The 23107-nt window shown below is 38.6% G+C and overlaps 1 protein-coding gene across 1 annotated transcript; it reads left to right on the plus strand.

Moving 5' to 3' along the window:
* Positions 1-1536: 1536 nt before the first annotated feature.
* LOC121313945 (myosin light chain kinase 2, skeletal/cardiac muscle-like) lies at positions 1537-22965 on the plus strand. The gene is made up of 13 exons (XM_041246720.1): positions 1537-2586; positions 10981-11077; positions 11372-12017; positions 12151-12437; positions 13578-13683; positions 13905-13926; positions 14776-14885; positions 15553-15694; positions 17081-17151; positions 17374-17502; positions 17711-17863; positions 21090-21168; positions 21574-22965. The coding sequence occupies exons 1-13, from the start codon at positions 1930-1932 to the stop codon at positions 21616-21618; spliced, it is 2544 nt and encodes an 847-aa protein (XP_041102654.1). The 5' UTR covers positions 1537-1929; the 3' UTR covers positions 21619-22965.
* The last annotated feature ends 142 nt before the right edge of the window (positions 22966-23107 follow it).

A 23107-nucleotide genomic window follows, 5' to 3' on the forward strand; every position in this document is an offset into this window, starting at 1 on the left:
CTCGCTCTATCTCGCGGCCCTTGATATATAGCGGATTTATAATGGACCCTGACACCTGCGATGTATTGAGTGGGAGGTTTATTTGGTTAAGCCCAGACTTACTTTCTGTGTCTTGAGCTTTTTAATAATAATAATCTTTATTTTTATATAGCACCTTTCATAGTGGACCACCATCACAAAGCACTTTACAAGATACAAGACTAGGGTGTGTGAACTATGCATCAGTTGCAGAGTCACTTACAACAACGTCTCACTCGAAAGATGGAGCACAGGGAGGTTAAGTGACTTGCTCAGGGTCACACAGTGAGCCACTGGACCACACAGCCTCCACCTTGTAGGTTTAATGTCACATGATTCTTAACTAAGATCAAATGCTTAACATCTATTGTTACTTCGAGCTGTCTGGGGTTTATAATAGAGTATGTGCCTCTTGCAGTTCTGAACCCCAAATAGTGCCTATGCAGAGGTTTTGTGAGGACTACATATGTTACTCATGTCACAGTTTATATGTACCAGTTCATATGAAAATTTCTATTACATGGTTTTATTGGGTTCGGGTTGTTCTTAAATTTCCATGCACAAGTGAGTATGAAACCAAAGGACGTAACCGTAGATGGTTTCAAGTACTGCAACGGATTCACCTTGTGCCTGTTGAAATACTTATTTATATATATTAAAAAAAAATTTAAAAAACATGATGTATCATTCTGCTTGTACTATTTCATCAGTCTCTTTTAAAGCTTTACTGAATTCTCGAGTCAGCATTACGTGTAAAAAGTTGCTATACAGCTGCCAATCATAGGGGTCAACAGCCTTGTAAGGCTAAATGTTGCTTGGGATTTATGATGCCTTCTTCCTTGTTGTAAACAGTGGAAAACACAGAACAGTCTAATAAATCATGGTGAAAGCATGGCAAAGCACATACAAGTTTGATGATTCACTGGGGACTCGATAGTGGGAAACTGCATACAATGAAAGACATGATAAAAAAGTAAGGTTAAGTACTACAGTATGTAAATATACCATGACAAACTTTTATAAGGGCTATGGTAAAACATGTTTGTAAATAATGACATTCATAAGACATTTCTAGATTTCTGAATATTTTTACTTCCAGTTCATGCATACCGACTGTAGGGCATGGTTTTCTAAGTGAGGTCATTTAGAAATGACTAAGATAAAGACAATAGCTCTACTCAGGATTGATTGCAAATATCTATCTATCGATCCATCCCTCTATCATAAATTTGAATAAAGAAAGGCCTATTGCGTTATCATGCACACTAATGTAGATCTGACATTAAACAAAGTTCCTTTAAAATGTTTTAAAGCACCAAGATTGTGTTGCAAACATTATGTCCCAGTTTTATTGACAGACTGCCAGAATGGTTTAGCACTTAAACCATCTCAAATATCATGCAACCCTTCACTGTCAAATTCAACGTGGGCTCAAATAGCCTTGTCCATTACATTGCTGACGTCATGGAATGGTCTGCATTTGGGGGGAGGGGGGGGGGGGGGGGCAGCTTATATGATTCCTAATACCTACTCAGGGCTAGAGAGGTAAGGAACATTCATATAGAAAACAGGGACAACTGGGAAAGGGTCTGAGTAGGCTGGATGGACCAATGACAATATAAAGATGTATTATGCTGCATGGTTACACCTACATTTGTTGGCTACTTGGATTTTATGTGCACGAGGAAGTAGTTTTCTTTCTTTTGTGAAAAGACACCACAATCTGATGTCGACCCGAAGAAAAATTTCCCATGCAACCAACCTATTTTGAAGAAACGGAAAAAGGAGAATTGCTTAACATTCCTTTTTGGAAAATTGAGCAATTGTTTCTCTCATCAGTTTTTATTTCCAAAGCTCACCACCTGAGGACTTTGTGAACTTTGTTGACAGAGCGGATTTTAAATAACAGATATGAGTACTCCCGTGAAGCAGAATTCCACTTTGGTCCACTCAATGGCAAAGGCCTATGACCCTAAACCCATGAAAAACCAAGGGCCTAACACCACCACTGGCACCATACACAGGCTACCTGTGGTGTCAAGCAAAAATTTTGTGGACAGCTCCAACCTAATGGATATCAAGATTGACTCTTTGAGCTGCAAAGTGGACAAACTCATTACCATTCAAGAAAAAGTTCTCCTTAAGCTGGACAGCATGTCGGAGGATATTGTTGAAATCAAAAATGATGTAGAGATATTGAAGGTGGACAAAGAAGAAACCATCCATGCTAGCAGCAGACCCCAGGAGGTGGAAACCTCCAAGGGGATTAAAGATATATGCATAGAAATGATGAATATGCTGGCCACTGTGAACCACAGAACAGAGCAGGAGGCAACAAGATTGGATAGAATGGAGAAAATAGTTTTTGGCATCCAGCAGGTCATAAGCTTCATCGGAGAAACTGTTAAGAATTCCAGAATTCTCGAGCTCATTCTTAAAGGCCCGGTTTTTCCAAACCGGAGTGTTGTCAATGAGGAGAGCATGGAAAACAAAAAGAATAAACAAATCAGGACCAAGAAACATGCGTCCCCTGACAAAAGTGCGGCCGTGAATAAGAACAACAAAAAGGTCAGTTGTACACTTCATGCATAAAAATATAGCAGAGGAGTTTAGATGTGAGATTACTTGTTGGATGTGAGATTGCTTGTTGGATTATTTCTAGAAGCCAATGTGGCCTACTGAAAAATCTTAATTTAAGATATACTCCTAATTTATACCAAATTCCAACATTGTTTTGAAAGCATACAATAACTCAAACCCAGAGTCTGTAATATTTATCAGATATAATGCCAGTTACACTAATGGATAGACGCTGTGTTAATATGAGCTACCAGTGCTTCCAGGTGTCATTTAATGCCTTTCCATAGTGGCTAGTTAGCACAATAAACCGTTAAAACAGTCAGAGAACAACTGCACACAAACATGTACAATATACATTGTGGCAATTTCAACATTTCTTTTTTGAGATTTAAAATCCCTTTCCTACACATCATTAGCACTATACTAACCATTCATGAAGTTTTCATTTAAATTACTGCTGGAGACCCCCACCATTTCTAAGCTGGGCAGTCCATTTTCACTTAATATATTATGTGCATATCTGGTTTAGTAGAACTGGGGGACATGGGATTTCCACAAAGTAAATACTCTTCTGGTGTGTTCCACAGTTAAATCTGTTTTAAATTGGTTAAATAAATGGCTCCTTCCCTAAAGTTGCCTGGACAACTCCCCAAATGTAACCAATTATCAATTAACAGACTTATGTTGTAATACCATTGTAGTCAGTTCATAGAAGATTAGTGAAAACAAGGGAAACTAATTTAATGATAATTAATTTGCTAATTTTCTGCCAGTGCTAATTTCTAATCTGACAACACCATGACAGACATGTGTGCTACATCTTAATCATTAAGTCTATCTAAATGATATGCACTGAAACACAACCTGGCAGAAATCGCTTATAGCATGACAGTTTATCGCTGCAGTTTTCAACCTTCTGTCTGGAGGACTAAACCTTTTTATAAAGCCAACAAAGGGATCCAAAGGGATTCTGTATAACTTTGTCGCTTTTCACTTTCTGTACTCTTGTGATTTCTTCCTTCGATTTTCTTTTGCAAGTAAGAAATGTATCCATTTCAACCAGCCGCTATTGCTGTTACTAAAAATGCAGCTGCGCTTAATAAATAAAACACAAATCGTCAAAGTATGAGTATTGTGATTATTATTAAAGTTTGCCAGAGCATTTATACTTCTAAAAAATGACTAAATGTTTTGGTTCACAGATTATTATTCAATTATATGACAAGCTGAAAACAGCAAAGTTAATGAGCAGCACAGAGCGCTCTCCCCTAAGCAGAACCACCAGACCCCTGCTTCACCCACCAATATCAGAGTGGAAATCATGAGGTTATTTTCTTAACCTTGGTTTACTGAAATATAAATTTAACCATTGCCGAATGGGTATTAACCTCTTTAAGACCCAAAACCAAAGCTGCTCTCAGAGCCTCTGTGACACAGTCATGCCCACCCACAAGGGCATATAAGGACTTCATGCACAGAGCTCAGCATAATTTTTCCTTAAAGCCTACTGCAATCATGGACACAACCTTAAAGGTTAATGGTTACATTTCTAATTTCAGGGAACCAGGGTTGTGATAATAACCTAACATTCCCTTTCAAGTATGAAATGTAACCATTACCGTATGGGTAAGTATACCCAAGCCATTGCAAGAGCAAGATTCCCGCACGACTGGAATGCTACAAGGCTAAGCCGAGGCTGCCTTGTGCATTACCATTCGGGATCCCAGTAACAAGTAGCTAGGGGTAAAAAAAGTTGTAAGGCTTGACTCAGAAGCCACCCTTAACACTCTAAAAGCCAGAACCAGAAATTTTATCTGCAGAACCTAGTAAAAGGTATGGGGAGTAGCCCACAACACTGCATGGCAAATGTCCTTGACAGGTGCACCCTGGAATAAAACCCACAAAGTTGTCTATCAGGGGGTGATGAGGAAGAGCGCTGTGCAGGAGTGAGGGATGTAGAGCATTGGTGTGCTCTGGACCAGGCAGGAAGAGCATCTGCCGTGCTTGTCCTCCATAGACAGACTGGCCTTGCATGTTGCACAGGGATAGAACCCAGGCAAAACGGCATCAAGATGATGTGTGAGGGATTCCCGAAGCAGCCTCTTGGTCCTGCGCAGCGCTGCTGAGCCCAGCAGCTGCTCTCACTACACGTGAGCCACAGCACACAATGCAGACAAGCCTGCACAGTCTCTGTGAAAACAGAAAAATATAATGAGAAAATAAATATTTCTCACATACAATAATACAGTAATATAATTACTTAAATTATACAAACTGTCTCATAATATTAGCAGTAGCCAAAATTAGAATAAAATAACCTGGAACTATTGCAGCCTGGGGGGAGAGCACTCTCACTCTCTGAGAAGATGTGACAAGCCTTCGGCTTCACGCTGGGCACAAGGCCGCAATGGGATGTAACAAACAACAAGTTGTAGTGCACAAATACGTGTAATTAGTAAAACTAACACAGCGGTTATTTGCAATATCACATCTAATTTGTGTAAAACACAATAAATGTGAAAATTATTAACAAAAAAATAACAAGTACTTATCCGAATAAGCTCTCCTGTCAAGTCAGTTCTTGAAAGGAAAAATGGCGTTCTGTGTGCGCAGTCCTTTCATGCCCTCAGGGGCGGGCATGACTAAGTCACAGAGGCTCTGTGAGCAACTCTGATATATTTTATCCAGGTTTCTTGTCTTAAAGAGGTTAATAACCATTCGGTAATGGTTATATTTTGTACTTGAAAAGGAACCACTCAATCAAAATCGAGCATGCGTACAGGTGTAAAGTGCGATGTGATAGATTCTGTTTTTTTTTTTTTTTAAATCTGCAGTTCATTTTGAGCTGCTAAAATAAAATGAAATATTCATGCACTATAGTTTAAATATTATACATAATACTGTTAACAAAATCAATTCAACATCACAATTTTCTTTTACTTTTTTTTTTATTTGTGCATTTCTGAATTGTCCTGCATCCCCCCTTGACCTTTAGAAGTACCCCCGTGGAAAACCCCTGGCATGACAGACAGGAGCAACCCCTACCGGATGTATCAGTTAAATATAAGAAATAAAGGCCTATATATAGTCTTCTAACGCAACACTGGCTCGCAAGTACAAATTCCATTCCAAAATGATTTAAAAACTGACAGGTTGGTATAAGGGGAGGAAAACCAGAGGACATGAAGTTCCGTGAACTTCAACTGACCTATAAAGTATAGTCCTAAATAAATCAAGTTTCCAAAATATGATTAGTTAATAACTTCTCAGTGTTAGCCAGTTGAAACATAACTGTCTTCCACCAGTATTGAGACCTCATAACTAAATGCTCCATGTTTTATAAAATAAAACTCAATACCCTATCTAGCAGGTTGCTAGCCTAATCCACAGTTAAAACATGGCTGGGAAACAACTGATCTATGTTAAAACTATATAAAAATGTCAATGTTTATTTTGGGAGATTTATACTTGCGTCTGTATATTTTAAGACATTTAAATTGTAATTTATTTGTATGACATTAAATAATATTTAATTCAATAAATGTATACATAAAATACAGAGCATATGGGACTAAATACATTGAGACTGAATACCTGAAGAGCAACATGTAAGACAGGGTTGCTCCAGTGTCATACGTGCAGAGATTTTTCAAAAAAAACTTACAGTATAAGACCTGAGAAGTTGAACTAAACATCGAGGGCATTGAAGAGGGTCTTGCTCTGTGAGACTGCATTGAAAATGTTGAGTTTTAATGTGGCTCAATTTTATTACCAGCAGAGGACAACTGGGCAAACCTGTTTATCTATTGTGACGGCTTAAGGTAGTAACCGTAACACTGACTTATGGTATATTCACTACAAAAACCCAAACGTGAACCTAGATAGTTTATATGATTAAAATAGTATAAAAGCTTAAAATATGAATACTTTTCATGGATGTGTTGAGCACATTAATATGCAGCTGGCCCAAGTTGGGGCCTCACTGTTGCCATCATAGGGGTCAGATAACAAGCACTTGTGGAGAGTCAGCATGACTCGGGACATTTTGCATAACTCTTGTAGTACAAGCTGTGGTATTTCTTCTCCTCTGGGGAGCGAGTCTACTGTTAACTGTTGCTACACTGTTGCATATTTAGATTTTTTTTAATTATTGGAACTTGTTTTAAAATGATGGCACTTTAGCAAAAATTGTACATATAGTTAATGTGTATAATTATTAACTGTACTATTACACGACTTACCTCATTAAGCTTAGAGGAAGAATATTTAGGAGTTCAAAGTAAATTTCTAGTAAACTGTCCATTTTAAGTGTGTGTCTGCATCCAATGTTACACATTCTTAATCAGTCAGATACAGTAGTACAGTGTGTTCTTTTATAGTATCTGAAACAATGACCTTGAAGCAATTTATAAATTAACACTCAGATCAAGTGGTTCATAAGACAACATACTACCCATAAAAATCATGTTGAACAGTTTGCCACCTGTTTTCACTGCTAGATTAGGCACAGAGCAGTTGGTTATCAGGGGATGTTTGTAGGACACCAGTGACTTAAGGGTCTATAAAACACTTTGGGTTCTATTTTAAACAGGTGATCATTGATCTTAATACCTCCCCTTTTTAATTTCATATCAATTCTTGTGTTGTTTTGCCACTGTTTTAATTATTAAGATTTCTTATCGCAGTATAATATGCATAGGGTTTGCTTTTAATACATATCCACAGGGGGAATCAATTTCATTACCTTGTATTCTAGTGCTCCATCGGCACTGTAGCGGCTGGCTCAATGTACTGTTTCATCGTGGAACTCAAGGGAAGGACCTTTCATGCAACATGTGCATCCTTAACTCCTCTGAGACGGTCTTGTTTACTGGAGGAAAAAAATACGATAGGCACTTGGGTAACTTAAACCAAAACAAGCTTGCTATTCAGTACTTAAAAGGGGTGTTCAGCCTGCAGAGAGAAATAATATGTTTAAAAAAAGATACCTATGCTATATAATGTAAAGATGAGATCTCCTAACAACTACTGCACCATGAACCTCTTGAGGAAGTCTAGGAAACTTAATTTTACCTGCACTCATGAAATCATCCATTCACAATGCATTGTGTATTTGCTAAGTGTCTCTGTAAGTTGCCTTGGATAAAGGCATCTGATAAATAAACACATAATAATCAAAGCGGACTGCCTATAACCATGTTTAGGTTAATCATTGTACCTTAAAATGTTACCTCAGAAAGTAATGTCTGTTGGGAAGGATATATAATCGGTTTTAGTTTATTTAAGTAATTTGCGTTTTATTCCGAATTTTTCATCACTAAAATATTAGTGTTTATGTATCACTTGTGTATCATTTGGTTTGTACGAATAATGGCATGCGTACTAACCTGTCCAAACACTGTCATCTTGTTTAGAGTACTAACTCTACTAAAGCATCTAAAGGGACTCAGGAACCTCCACCTCTCTCCACCCTGATCCTCTCCAGTGTCAGGGGTAATAGCAGTAGCAGAGGGAACGCATACAAGAGCCCTGTGGCCAGAGGTGAGCTAGCACCTCTACTCCCAGGGGGCCCCCCCTCTCTCTCCATAGAGGGCACTCTGACCTGTAGAAGAGCATCCTCTCTGAATTCGGAGAGCGTGACTTCCAATGACCGAATCCTGTCTTCCAACAGTGAGGCAAGCATGCTCACTTCAATTTGATCCCCAGGAACACTATGGACTGAGACGGATGAAGTTGCTCTTCTGTTGATGTACTGTATGGGGAGCGCTAACTTCGTTACATGATCTATGACCTGTCTGGTTTGCGCCTCGGCGCATGTTTTGGAACGTGCGCAAACTAGCCAATCGTCCAGTTAGTTCAAGATCTGAATACCCCGCAGCCTGAGAGGAGCCAATGCTGCATCCATGCGCTTGGAAAATGTGCCTTGAAAGGCGAATCATAGATATTTTCTGTGTGCGGGACGGATCGGGACACGGAAGTAGACGTCTTGCAGGTCGATCGATGTGAACCAGTTGCCTGGCTGGACAGACTGCAGGATACACTGTGCGGTCAACATGTTGAACTTCCTTTGTTTGAGGAACATGTTGAGAACCCTGAGGTCCAGAATAGGTCGGAAACCACCATCCCTCTTGGGCACCAGGAAGTGCCTGGAGTAGAAGCCGCTGAGGGCATTGCTTGGGTTTACCAAGCACACAGCGTAAGGGTGGCGGGCCTAAGCGGAATTGCAGAGGGTAACTGTGTCTCATAGTTGATAGCACCCAGGAGTCCTGGGTGCAGCCTTGCCATGGGTCATGTCCAGTGGTCAGTCTGATTGTGAGGGGGGAAGGTGGCAGCCGGAGCTTTGGCTTGGGAGGGGGCACATCTTTTTAGACCCCAGTATCGGTCTCCCAGAGACCTCCCTGATGCCTGACCAAACTCCCCCATCAGGTCAATCATCGCTCCTGTCACCGCCTGAAGCTCCCTCGTGTCTGTCTCCGTTGCCCGCTTCTGCAGTCTCGCTGCTAGCTGTGACTGGTAGAGCAACAATATGGACATGGCGTTTGCCGCTCTTACTGACAACGCCACTGAAGTATATGTCTTCTTAAGCATGGTGTCAGTTGTCCTGCATGGCTTAGATGGGCAGGTAGGGTCTTTATCCCCTCTGGTGAAGGTCGACCCTTGCACCACCACCATGACCGTGTCCCTGATGGGAGGGAACATGCTCAGGCCAGCGTCTTTGGCTCTAGCGGTGTGCAGCAGGGACTCTGCTGTTCTGGAGACAGAGGGAGCAGATGCCGGGTGGCTCCATGAGGAGCGAAGCAGCTCCAAAAAGTCCTGGCGAAGAGGAAGGGCATGTTGTGGGTGGCCTTTTTGTTTCGAGGGGGGCCCGGAACTCCTTCCTCTGAGGCTGTGGCCTGCCCAACCGAACTGGCGGGGTCAGACACCTCCGACCTCGAAGCTGTAAAAGACAGCTCGGCAGGGCTTGGGGGTCTATGTGGGTCTGGGGCCGGAGAGCAGGAGTGGGGATGCTGGGGCTGCCCAGTAGAATGGGCGTGCCTGCGCTGACGTGGGGAAGGGGAGTGGTACCTCCATGGCGATCGCCTACCTCCCAGTGAGCGCGGTGCTGCCTCGGCAGTGTCCACCGCGATTCCACAGAGGGTGCGCCTACGCCTCCACACCGGTGGTCCCTTTGGGAAGGACCCTTGGGAAGGACCCTGGACTGCAGATCTCATCCTTTCCTGCCCCAAGAAATGGGAATCCGCTGGGGAGAGAGCTGCCCTCCTGCGCTTGGTTCTCCTAGAGAACTTTTGACAGGGAGAGTAGTCCAAGTCTCCTGCCAGCACCTTGGCCGTGTGGTCTGGCCCGAGGCACCGAACACAAGTGGTGTGCCCATCCTGCTTCGGGAGCTTGGCTGCACACTGGTCACACTAGTGAAAACCAACGGAGGACCCTTGTGAGTACACTGACATGGTGCGGGGGCGTCGGTGCAGAGTAATATGCTTTGGTGCCGAGCTGTCAGCGTCGGTGACCGTAGTCGCCGCCAAGTAATCGGTGTTGGTGTCAGTGCGGATGGTACCGGGCTGTTGTGATCGGTGCCGAGTCAATCGGCGTCGGTGCCGAGGAAGCACAGTCAGTGCCAAGTAGTCGTAAACCGTAAAATGAGCCAATTTCCAGCACAAAGAGAGCGCAAGGCGATCGACCTGTGATATCAGTGAGGTGAGAGAGAAAATGGCGATATGCTACCCTCTTCAACAGGAGGTGGGAGGGACTTCCTCCTCACAGCAGGGCCCTGATAGGGCAGCTTTTTTGTACATGCTCAGTGATTGACGGGTTAGAGAGGCTCTAAACAAAATAGGGAACAAAATAATTTTATAAATCTTACTTTTTGTGCACTTCCACTCAGTATTTATGTCTGAAATATGAAGTTTTGAAATGCATAGATTGTATGTATGTAAACATGAACAGTATTTTTTTTTTTTTTATTTAGGTAAAGAATTCTCAGTTTACACACCATGGTTTTTAGATAGTGTTACACTACCTTGGCCATTTCACCTCGCAGCTGAGGTGAAAGTATCTTGGAAGTGCACGAGTAACAGTAAAACATGAAAACTAGAATTACTTCATTATCTATAGCTTATTTTTGCTTGAAGGAGTCCCCCCCATCTTAGAAATTAAATCATGTTAATATTGTATAAAAAATGTAATTGGCTTTTGGTTAGAAAAAGGTTTCTTTGACTAATCCACTTTTTTTTGAGAAATCCACAGTTCTCTCTGAGAGAGTTTTGAGTTGAATTGGAAAATTTGAAAAACATTAAACGATTACTTCATAGAAATGTTTTCCAATACCATTATTTATAATATGTTTTGACATATTACTCCTTCAGATCTTTTGTTTTTTTCCAGCTGGGGAATCAAAAAGCAAAAGATGTAAAGGAAAAGTCACACTCAAGTCTTAAGAGATTGAAATCACAGCAAAAGAAGAAACCCCCAGATGCTACAGGTAAAAATCTAAAGGATTCTGAACCTAATTCATCAGCCTGCTTTCCTGCTCAATGCAATGTAGTTTATTCGATCTTCATACAATAAATAACCTGAAACATATTATATAAAACATAAGAATAACTTCACTGTGTTCAATCTATGTCATTCATTCATTATTAATTTTTGTTCTGACTAGATCGCACTAAAATCAACTAAGCAAAGATAAAATTCTTGATTATTCTTGAAGGGATTCACATAGCTTTTTACAGTAAGATACTGAAGAATTAACTTGGGAACTTTTGTTCGTTTACAGGGGCTGCTCAGAAAAAGCATTGTTTATTGGATGTAAAAGTTCAAAAGCTAAACAAACAAAATGTTGAAAAATCAGAAAAGGTTCCTTTGCCACAAAAAAATACTCAAGTGGCAGAAGAGGAGGACTTGATATGGCAGTCTGCTGCTGTCCACACACAGACACAAGAGTTACTTGTTCCAGTCACTTCCAATAATTTAGCCAATACCAGTGCCTGTCCTGCTGAAGACAGAAAGCAGGAGATGGTCACCACTGAGGTGGACAGCCAAAAGAAACAAGCTCTTACATCACTAGTGTCTGGTGGTGTAGGACTTGAAGATGTAGTGCAGGAGGGGCAAGGAGACCTTGAGGAAGCATCCAAAACTAGGGATCAGGAGGAAGGTATAGAAGAGAAAGAGGCGGAATTCCTGTCAGGTACAGAACTTGAAGATGAAGAAGATGGGGATCAAGAAGCTGCAGATGATGAACAAAGAGAAGCAGAGGCAGAAGAAACAACAGAAGCAGATGAAGTTCCCCCAAAAGATGAATCAGCTCCAAAGACTTGCCTTTTGGAAGGTGCAGATAAAACAGAAAATGGGCAACTTGCAGAAAGTCAGCGCTATGAAATCATTGGTGGGATAAACCAAAATTGCACAATGATGCTTCACAGGTAACTTTTCATTGGTTAAATGTAGGGTATTGCTTATAGAAATGGTGAACCTAAATGCTAAAGTTTAGCATCAGAAGGTAAGAAAATAAAAAGTAGAAAAAACAAATAGTTAATTACTTTATATATTCTCCAGGTATGAGGACAGTGAAAATGAAGTACTGTTATCAGTAGAAGCAGAAGGAGATCAGGCCAGTGAAACTGAACACCTGGGGGAGACCACCGGCAGCAAGCGGAGAGTGTCCAAGGAGGATCTGGTGAAGGATGACAACAAGAAAAGCCGAATGGAGTCTGAGAGTGAAGAACCGCAGCCAGAGGAGATTCTAGAGCCAGCCCAGTCCGAATGTGTTGCTGAGGAGACCAATGAAACATGCATTTCCTTAGAGGAGAACAACAATAACCGGAATTTAAAGTTAACTATTGGTGAGGGAAACACATTTCTTACATTTTTATAAGTGCAATTTATTTATTAGTAACCCACAATTGTCTTAATAACAGTGCCAAATATTTGTCTTAAAGATCCAGTTCATAGTGTATGCTTTTTCCATGCTGTGTATTGCTGTTCTCTCATTTCCCCATTTCGGAGAGACTTTGGGGGACATGTATCAAACATTTGTGATGGCCTTAAGGCCATAGTGCTGAGTTTATGCTGGCCTTAAAATTGGCCGGTATGTATCATGCCACTTTCTGGCAAGTTAAGGCTGTGTTAGCACTGACAAAATGTGCTCCGTTGCTCATTAGCCATGCATTTTAAGGCGTGTCAAACATTAATGATATGCATATGCAAATTGTAGGTAGGGCTCATTTGTAAATGAAGTCTGTGATATTAAAGGGCACTTTAATATAAAAAGTGCCCTTTTTAAAAGGGGCCACAAATAAGACTGGTTTCAAATCGGTCTCATTTCGGCGCAAAGAAAAAGTTAGAAAACAGCTGATAGGAAAGAACATTATGGCAGCAGTCATAACATATTTCTTATGATGGAGAGTGCAGGCTCCCAACCTTCCTGAAGAACCCAGGAACTGAGGTAGAGTACTGAGAAAAAGGAAGAGTATTACCCTTTTTGATCTCCCTGAGGATTAAATTATAGCTTGATATCAGCTATTTCATTACGTACAGCTGTTTATATTTGTCATATAATAAACTTGATTAATTAAGTCACCCTTTTCATTATGTACATTTGGTTTTATCCATCCGTTAATAACAATACAATATAAAGTCAAGACACTTAGTCAACACAGGTAATTTCTGCCTCTCCAGATGAGCTAGCCAGGCTTCAGTGGATTAAAACCTTTACATTTTATTTAAAACACAGGTTAGCCCATTTTCAACTGTCATTTACACAACTGGGTTTATTTTAAAGACATTTTGTCAGCCTCTATCCACGGTAAGTTTATTGTGTTAAATGATAAAAAGAAAGCCAATAAAAAAGAAAACCTTGGTGAGAAACACGAGAATGATTTAGATCGTTAAATAATCTGTTCACATCAATCAAATTGAGTGTGGGTGCCATCAGATGTTTACAGTAAACCTATGGGTAATCTCAATGCTTTCTGACCTTTCAGATATCAGCCCTCCACCTCCAGCTCCCTTTGACCACCGTGTTGTCTCTGCTAAACCAGTTCAGATAATCAACTTTTACACCCTCAACAAGAAGGAGATTCTCGGAGGGTAAAGAGATCTGTCAAACTATTGTTGAGCAAGCCAATCAGAAAAGAACTACATGACAGGGGAGATGGATTATAACAATTAATCCACAGAAGCAGGTTGCATAACCAGCTAGTTCTCTTTATTCCTAACTCCCAAATCAATTGTGCTATTTATACCAACTGGGGGTTGTGAAAGTGAACCTGTGGTGCCAGCTGAGAAATAATAACAAAGTGTTAATCCAGGCCTTCAAAGCCCAGAGATCTGGTAGGATTCCCAGTGCTGTGGCGATGGGGGTGACACTAGAAAATCAATCCTCAAATATTTAGTAAATTGTATTAGTTTTGAGTTATTGCTTTTATTTATAGCATTACACTTCAGGCATAAGGATATCTATATGATGGAAAGAAATGCAAATGGATGGAGATGCAGATGGATCACATTAGTTTACTATAAAGCTATGTCTTAGTTGGTGTTTATCTTGACAAGAGCCGAGTTCAAATCAGCATAAAGTTTTGACATCTACTCTCATTAAAAAAATATATATATATATATATATATATATATATATATATATATATACACACACACACACACACACACACACACACATATATATATATATATATATATAATATATATTTATATATAGATATAATATATATATATTATATATATATATATATATATAAATATACTTATTTTGGGACCATTGACGGCAAAATAAATAAATAAGTAAATGAAAACGTATCAAAAGTGTCATAGAATATTACATTAGACACAAAGTATCAAAAAAAAGTCTCCCGCGAAACCGGTTCAAGTGTTCACGCAACTTTTAAGTAGTCCAGAGTGGAATCGACGTTTTTAGTATTTTCGGTTTTCCATGTCTTCTTTTCCATTCAAAACTCTTAAAAAGCCAAAGGTACAAAAGAAAAGGTAAGTTTTGAGAATACAAATGCGAATTATATATATCTATATATATATATATATATATATATATATATATATATATTATATCAGACAATAATACCCCGGTTAAGTTCTGTAAATTCCAGGTTAAGAATTCCAGTGTAAGTCTGTTTTATGGCAAAGATTATTATTATTTTTTAATAACAGGAGGAAGTAAAGAATGAAATACAAGTAATGAACCAGCTGAACCATGCCAACCTTATCAAGCTGTATGCAGCATTTGAATCCAAAAATGACCTGATACTGGTTATGGAATAGTAAGTATATTTATTATCCAGGTCACTTTCTCTATCTCATGAAATAGATGCAATATGAGCCTAAGTATTCGGTATGGCAGTTTAATATAAACATACTGTAGTGTTGGGAAATGTAGTCAAGAACTGTGTGTGTTAAATGTTTTACAGTGACCCCTAGAGAAGAGACCTGCTTATTTTATTTCACCAAGATCTAAATATACCCCCCCTGATTTTTTTTTTTGTGTGTAGACATATATATATATATATATATATATATATATATATATATATATATATATATATATATATATATATATATATACATACACACACACACACACACACACACACACACACACACACACACACACACACACACACATATACATATATATAAAAAAACCACTGAGAATTTATGCACCAAGGTTCTGTTTTTACAAATGTGCAAAACAACAGGGAGAGTCCTGCTGTTAAAACTATTTCAAACAGAAATGAGCTAGACACTCACGGATTGTATCCTTGGTGCACAAATTCTCAGTGGTTATTTACATCCACTGTTGTTTACATCACTTGAATATATCCCACTGTATTGGATGGTTATAATCAGCAGCAGTGCATACATTGTTGCTGTATATTTTGAATGTATCCACTTGCATTCATGTTTTTTGTTTTTTATTTCTCTCTGCAGTGTGGATGGAGGAGAACTTTTTGACAGAATTATTGATGAAAACCATTATCTAACAGAGCTGGACACAGTCATATTTATCAAACAGATCTGTGATGGAGTCCAATATATGCACCAGATGTACATTCTCCACTTAGACTTGAAGGTAAAGTATCTGTGTATCTTTCAACTTTATATCTAATCCTATTAACTTGTACTTCTGTGTATGGCATCTATTTTAACTGAAATACAGTGGCCCCCTATAATAACATGGTATTCATGTAGTTAATAGACCACTTGTGACACAGCGAATGAATCCTGGTCAATAATCCCCCCGACCGACCGGTGAGGGCACTGTGTAACCGGAGCAGAGTGCACCGTAACTGATGGTTCAGCAGTTCATTCCAGGTTCAGTCGGAAGCCAGAAGGGGGCAGGGATGGAGGGCATTTAGGGGAAGAGGCCCCAGTGATCTGTTCCTTTGATGTGGTTACGAGATTTGACAAAAAAGGAAACGGACGTAATTCATTTTTGTGTTTTGTTTTTGTTAGACGGCTAAGCACTAGTCGGGAGCTGTCACTACAAACCAGCACTAAACCAGGACTACACTACAGCATTGTTTCACAAACTGTTTGTCTTTCACCACACCTGCACAAGAGCACTCACTATCAGGAGAAGTGACTGTGTCTGTGTTGTGTGTTAATTAAAGTGTCTTATTGTTTTCGGGACTGTAAACCCTTGTTTTGCATGGAGCAATACACATGGCTGTGTAGCGCCCGTGCTTATTAGTTAAGTGTTGTTGACATGCAACCCATCCGAATAATGGCAGTGGCACTGGAACAATTTTTAAAGTGGGGGTGCTGAAAGCCATTTAACAAAACTGTAACCCCTGTATATGACAGAAGTCATGCAAAGCCAGGGCCCTAGTTCCAGTGCCCTTGAATAATGAAGCTGTTTTATTGAACTTTAACTGCCTGTGTGTGTTATTATTGCACTGTACCAACTACACCTGTGTACTTCCAACCACACGTTCACACTGCTGTATGATGTTTTCAAATTAAATGATATTTTAGGGAGCCAAAACCACTGTTGGCCAAATAAGCTTCCTTATTTTGTTTGTTATACAAGTATATTAATAGTAAAATTGCACAGATTGCAAAGCGATAAGGGGAGCCAGTCAAAAACAACAATTAGTGCAGTTAGTACAGCTTTGTAAGTTGCATTGTGCAAAAATAAAATGCAGTCACATTAAATTTGTTGTAATGAATCTGGGTCTCTGTGAATGTACTACTTTCTACTAGTACTACGCAAGCTACAGTACCACAATCCTCTCAGAATGAACCACACAAAAACCCTCAAGAGTTCTTGTAAGTTTAACATCTTGCAAGAACAGTTTAACCGGCTTTCCAGTCAACCTTTAAGTTTGAGGAACAATACTGCATGTGGAAGGCCATGAATCTGCATGAAATCAAGAAAATATAGAAGTTACAAATGTATACATTACTCTGTTTTACTTCCAGAAGAAAATTACTATTCTCTTTTCTTCCTCTGCAGCCTGAAAATATCCTATGTGTGAACCGAGCCACCAATAAGATAAAGATAATTGACTTTGGTTTAGCAAGAAGGTATGCCAAAATGTTACACTGGCTCTTCATTTTCTGAATATAAATGGAAAGGCTTTTTAAGATTTTGCTTGCGAACAACATGTAAAATCTAGCAATGAAAAACAATGTATAATAAACTAATTTCAACTGTGCTTTACCAGTAACAATAATGCATGTAAATAATGCCTTTCCTGTAAATTGTAAGGACTGCTTAATTTGGTATTTGTGCTCTTTTTTCTTTAGATACAAACCAAGAGAAAAGCTAAAAGTGAATTTCGGAACAGCAGAATTCCTTGCTCCTGAGGTTGTGAACTATGACTTTGTCTCGTTTCCTACAGACATGTGGAGTTTAGGAGTGATTACATACATGTTGTAAGTAAATGTCTCCAGTAGAAGTGATTTTCAGATAACTACAGAAATAAACGAAGGTCAAACATAAAGAATATGCTCTTCTAAAAGCAGTTTATGGTTTTAAAGCATTAAAGGTTGTGATTATTACATAAGTCTCTATATTTAGTTACAGTGTAACAGCGTCTGTAAAAAGCTGCAGTTTAACGAAGGTATTTATTGGTTATTTCAGACTCAGTGGCCTATCTCCGTTTCTTGGAGAGGATGACAACGAGACACTAAATAACATATTGGCTTGTCAGTGGGACTTTGAAGAAGAAGAATTTGGAAACATCTCAGAGGAAGCCAAGGACTTTATTTCAAAGCTCCTTATCAAAAACAAGTGGTACATATTATTTTACATCATATACAAGCAGCCTTCCAGATCAGCTGTGTACTGTGTGTTTTACGCATTTGAAAAAATATGAATTACGTCTGATATTTAAATTGAATGTAAAGAATACACATAGCAATTTTGCTGCCCAGCTTGAATTTGCATGTTATGAAGCTTCTTACTCTTTGTTGATTCCTGATGCCTCAAAGGTCAATTGTGAATATACTGCATGCAGTAACTGCAGAATGGATCTGGGAACTGCCAGAAACACTTGACCAATAAGTTCTGGTTAAAAAAAAGAGGCAAAAATCCACTCACAATGCATGTTTGTGACAGGTGAATAAGCAAATGGGTTCTTCGGCGCTGTCTTTACATATTTATATATCTGTCAACCAAAAGTTTGGAAGATAAATTTATATAATACATATAATATTCTGTTTGGAGAGAGTCAGGATGATTTATATTGCTATACAAGGTGAGGAATAACGAATACAATATTAGTGTTTCTTTATTTGCATTAATGTAGTATCGGTACAGTTTGTTTTAATATTAGAAATATATAGTATGTGCATACAGGTCTTTTGTTAAGTCTCCATTTGCAGTGTTGAAATTAAAAAAGAAACGTTCTGTCTCTGTGTTTATTTTGTTTGTGGTCAGTTAAGCAAATAAGAAAACAAATTGTTTTTTATTGTAAGCCCAAGTTTTTGTACAGTAGTTCAAATAACATTACAGTTAGAATGTAAGGCTGTAGTTGATGCATACCCTCTAAGTTAGTACTAAAGTATGTACAGTACTTAAGGTAATGTTGCATTTTACTCACCCAAAATACATTTTACTCACATAGTGTCTAAATTGGAGAGTAAATTACTTAATTACCCTAAAGCCTTATCCGGAGCGTTGTATACCGGTACAATCATGATAGATAGATAGATAGATAGATAGATAGATAGATAGATAGATAGATAGATGGATAGATAGATAAAATGACTTTATATCATCATTACCTTGCAGGCATAATTTGTGATATGAAGCAGGTCATGATATAAGCCGGGTTTCATGTTTGCCTATGACAACAATACGAGTGAAAGAAAAAAAAGAAAGAAAACTAATGGTTTATTAAAGAGCAGTCTTTTAATACTGTACATTAAGTCATTCTTTACATTTAAACAAATTGATAAAAAGTCAGCACTGAAATGCTCCTTTCCTTTCCTGTACTGAATGTCGAAACAGTATGGCTGTAAAGATAAAAACCAGCGTGATACCCTTGCGTTTCCATCTTTATTCTGATACATCCACGTTAAGGGTGGTCTGTCACCAAAACAAATTTTCTTCCCTACAAATAATATTTAAGGGCCTTGATGGCCCACTTAATGGCCATGCACTCTTTCTCTACTGTGGCATATTTGATTTCTCTAGGCAACAACATTCTGCTTAGAAACAGAACTGGATGTTCCTCTCCGTTTGTTTCCTGTGACGTTTGTTAACACAGCTCCCAAACCTACAGCTGAAGCATCTGTTTGTAAAATGCATGGTTTGCTAACTGGACTGACTTATACTGGTTCTTTACAAATGACCTCTTTTAAATTCCTGCATGCTTTGTCCGCTTCCCCATTCCAAACTATTCTATCTGACTGGTTACCTTTGGTTAGTTAAGTAAGGGGCACTGCTTGGGTTGAGAAATCTTTAAAAAATTGCCTTTAATGTCCTATTAACCCGACAAAAGCTGTTTTTTATTGGTTGGCTGCTTGCAAGAGAGTATGGCCTATACTTTCTTTACAAGATGTTTTATTTCCGCATCTCCCAGTATAAAACCTAGGTATTTGCAGAGCAATGGCACACTTCCTTTTATTTCCGTTCAACTTACTGACTCGCACCGAGTGCAGCACTGCCCTCACCTGGCGCAAATCAAACTTCCAGTCCTCACTAAAAATGGTCATACCATCCAAGCTGATGTGGTCAGAGTACCCTACTCATAAGGCACTGGAAAGTTGCGGGAGCACTATGCAGACCAAAGGAAAGCACTGTAAATTGAAACAGACCTTCGTGTGTCGAAAAGGCAGTTTCTTCCTTAGAACTTTCTTCAAGAGGAACCTCATTGTGTCTGTCTCGCCATGGGATATGTATCAAATTTCAAAATTTCATTTACAGACCTAAAGTCTATATAGATCCGGACGGTGCCATCCGGTTTTGGTACCATAACCAGTAGCTGGGGGATTCTTTTATTACCTCAATTTCTAGCATGTATTTCCTCGTTTATGCTCTGACATTTGGCCTGTGGGATTCTATATGGAAACTCCCTAACTACGACCCCTGGTGGTGTAATAATCTGGTGTTTAATTAGATTAGTCTTCCCTGGTGAATCTGTTATTAAAGACTATTTCACCCTTCTGAGTGTCAGTTGACCACTCACCAAACAGGTTAGCCCAGGACTTTCTCTTGATCCGGGTCCGAATGTACCACAGTCTACCTGATCCTCTTCTTCCCATGGTTTCAGAAAGTTAATGTGAAACAACTGATTTTAGGACCTTTACTATTTAATATCTGTATGCTTCCACTTGGACAGATCATGCATCGTCATGCTTTCTCTCATTTGCCGATGACACACAATTAACAGTTCCTGTATGATGTTATCGACTTTAGTTAGAAAATAGTCAAGAAACCCATCACATTGCTTCCTAGAATCAGTAGATACAGAAATGTGTTTAGGTTGTAGCATGCAATTTATTGTTGAGAAGAGATGCCTGGGATTAGCAGAGCCCTCTCTAATGAGATTAGAATAAAAAAGTGATCTGGCTGAGTTTAGAGCTTTCCTATATGTAGTTTTATGCTCCCATGTTTCAAAATGAACAGTTAGACCAGTATCCCTCCACATCTTCAAGCCTATGCCCTGCAGTTTTCCTGGAGCATAGCTGATCATTATACCATTGTGAACAATGGGTATAGGAAACCAAACGTGTTTTCTCATGTTTTCTCAAGCACATTGCACAAGTTCGTATTATAAGACTCCAGCATATCCTCCAGCACCCGAGGCAGAGTAGAAAACAAACTGTCAGCGAAGGTGATCGGATTAATAGAATTAACATATAGGGAAATTTAACAGTACGCTTAACTTTTACTGCAGGCATTGGTAAAGCCAAATTCAACAAAATGGTCAAATAATCAGACATTGTTAAATCGAAAGCTTGGAGTATGTGAATGCTGTAATTTTATTGAAAATTCTATGTGGTTTTTCTTTTAGTTGGAGGATAAGTGCAACAGAGGCTCTCAAACACCCCTGGTTATCTGACCCCTGTCTTCACTTCAGACTTCAGCACCAGGTATTTACCTCACTGTCATTGCATTATCCTCTTGTGGAGAAGGGGACTTGTCTTTGATGGCATGTCCTTCTCATTCACTATAGAGGTATGTTTAAAAATATATAAATACCACCACCTAAAAGCCCTCCTCACACCAGACGCATTGGCGAGGGTCATGAATGAAAAATGATAGAATACATTGAGATCAGTTGGAACAATCATAGGAATGGAAATAAGACCCCCATTGCATAGCACTATATAACCATGGGAAAAGCATGGTAAAACTGCCAAAAATACCTTGTAAAAATACTTTTATAAGGGAAGACTTATTTAACAAAGTATGTTTTAGAGATTACAAGCTTTGTTTGGAAATTAATTATAGTATTTTTGTATTGAACTGTGTGTGTGTGTGGTTATTTTTTTCAGAACAACAAGTGCCACTCATCACGTGCACCACCTTCAGAGGAGTAACATTAAAAAAAAAAAAAAAAACTGAACTGTTTAAGGTATATCTCCAAATACTTTGATGAACATAACCAAAAAACCCCAACATTTTGTTTAAAGTAATTATCTGAAAATGTCTACAGATAAAAATCAATGTACCTTATATAGAAACAATACATGGTAGTGAGAACACATGTTTTCAAAATGCTGTCTGCTATGTTAACTAATATTATTTGTCAATAGTTTTATAACATTACTTGTTTAATTTTCCTTTCATAAAAATGGTACAAATTGCACATCTTGTAAACACCTTGATTAGTCTAACCCAGTATATTAGCACTGGAGTCCATGTGATTTATTTTTAAAGACACAGAGTGTTTACTGCAGTCTCTAATTAACTCCTATTTTTCGATAGATAAAATTCAACAGCAATAGATGAAACTAAGAAACAAATAACTTGAGAGGGCTTAAGAGACCTTCAATCAAAGGACTTAGATGTTTGACACTACTTTGGTAAAGTCAGTAGGTGTTTTTCTACTTTCAGAAAATGGGAGTTAATTAAAGTCTGTCATATTATTCATATTTAACTGTACTCAAAAGTGCTAAAGTGAAAGGTTCTTAAAAGAGTAAGTAGTGTGCAGGGTTCCAAAAAAAAAACAAAAAAGAAAAAGGACAAACAGTTTCCCAATCCGAATAACGAGGCCAGGCAATGTATATTTAATTTCTGCTGGATTAAAAAGAAAACAGTTGCTATAGTGCAATGTGGTTATAATCAGCATTTAGACTAATTGGATACTAGGGTTTTCATTAAATATGGTTTTGCTTTGCAAAGTGTAAAAGGCATGTTTTTTTTATTTTTTTTTATTTGTAAAACAGATACTCACAGATTGCTAATGTATTCCTTATTTAGGCAAGGTGTTTTGAAATTACTGTAGGTGCAGTGAAAAATTTTACTAAAATAAAAAAAAATCACAAACTGTAAATCATTACATTGCTAGGCAGGTAGCAATTTTGTTCTAGTGGTGTAATTTTCTTTGTGTGTATCATGGGAATGAACTGAGTGTGGGGGTTCGAATTGTGTAAGCTACTGTAGGGGCACTTTACTATGTATTCATTTTATGTACGTGAGACACTCAAAACTGCTAGATTTCATATACAGAGGGAACATAATGGAACAACACTTGCATATTGCAAGTTCAGAAAACTGGAAAAAAGTTATGTTATCTTATACAAAAGCCATAAAAAAAAAAAAAAAAAAAAAAAAAAAAAACTAGTGCAGGATTTGTGTATTGTTTTGGTTAGATAGGAATTTCTTTAGTGCTGGCCCAATGTTATGTGCAAAGTTAAATTCACAAAATAAAAAAGTGTTCAGTTCTGTTGCCTACATTACTGTATATGTCACTCTGAATCTTCATTACTCAAAGTTACTTTTGTACTTAAACATCAGGCATTGTTGATTTTATTTGTCAGTACAGCATAATTTTAGACAGGATGACTGCAGTGAAAGGCATAACAT

This window comes from Polyodon spathula, chromosome 4 (assembly GCF_017654505.1).
Source record: "Polyodon spathula isolate WHYD16114869_AA chromosome 4, ASM1765450v1, whole genome shotgun sequence".
NCBI classification, from domain to species: domain Eukaryota; kingdom Metazoa; phylum Chordata; class Actinopteri; order Acipenseriformes; family Polyodontidae; genus Polyodon; species Polyodon spathula.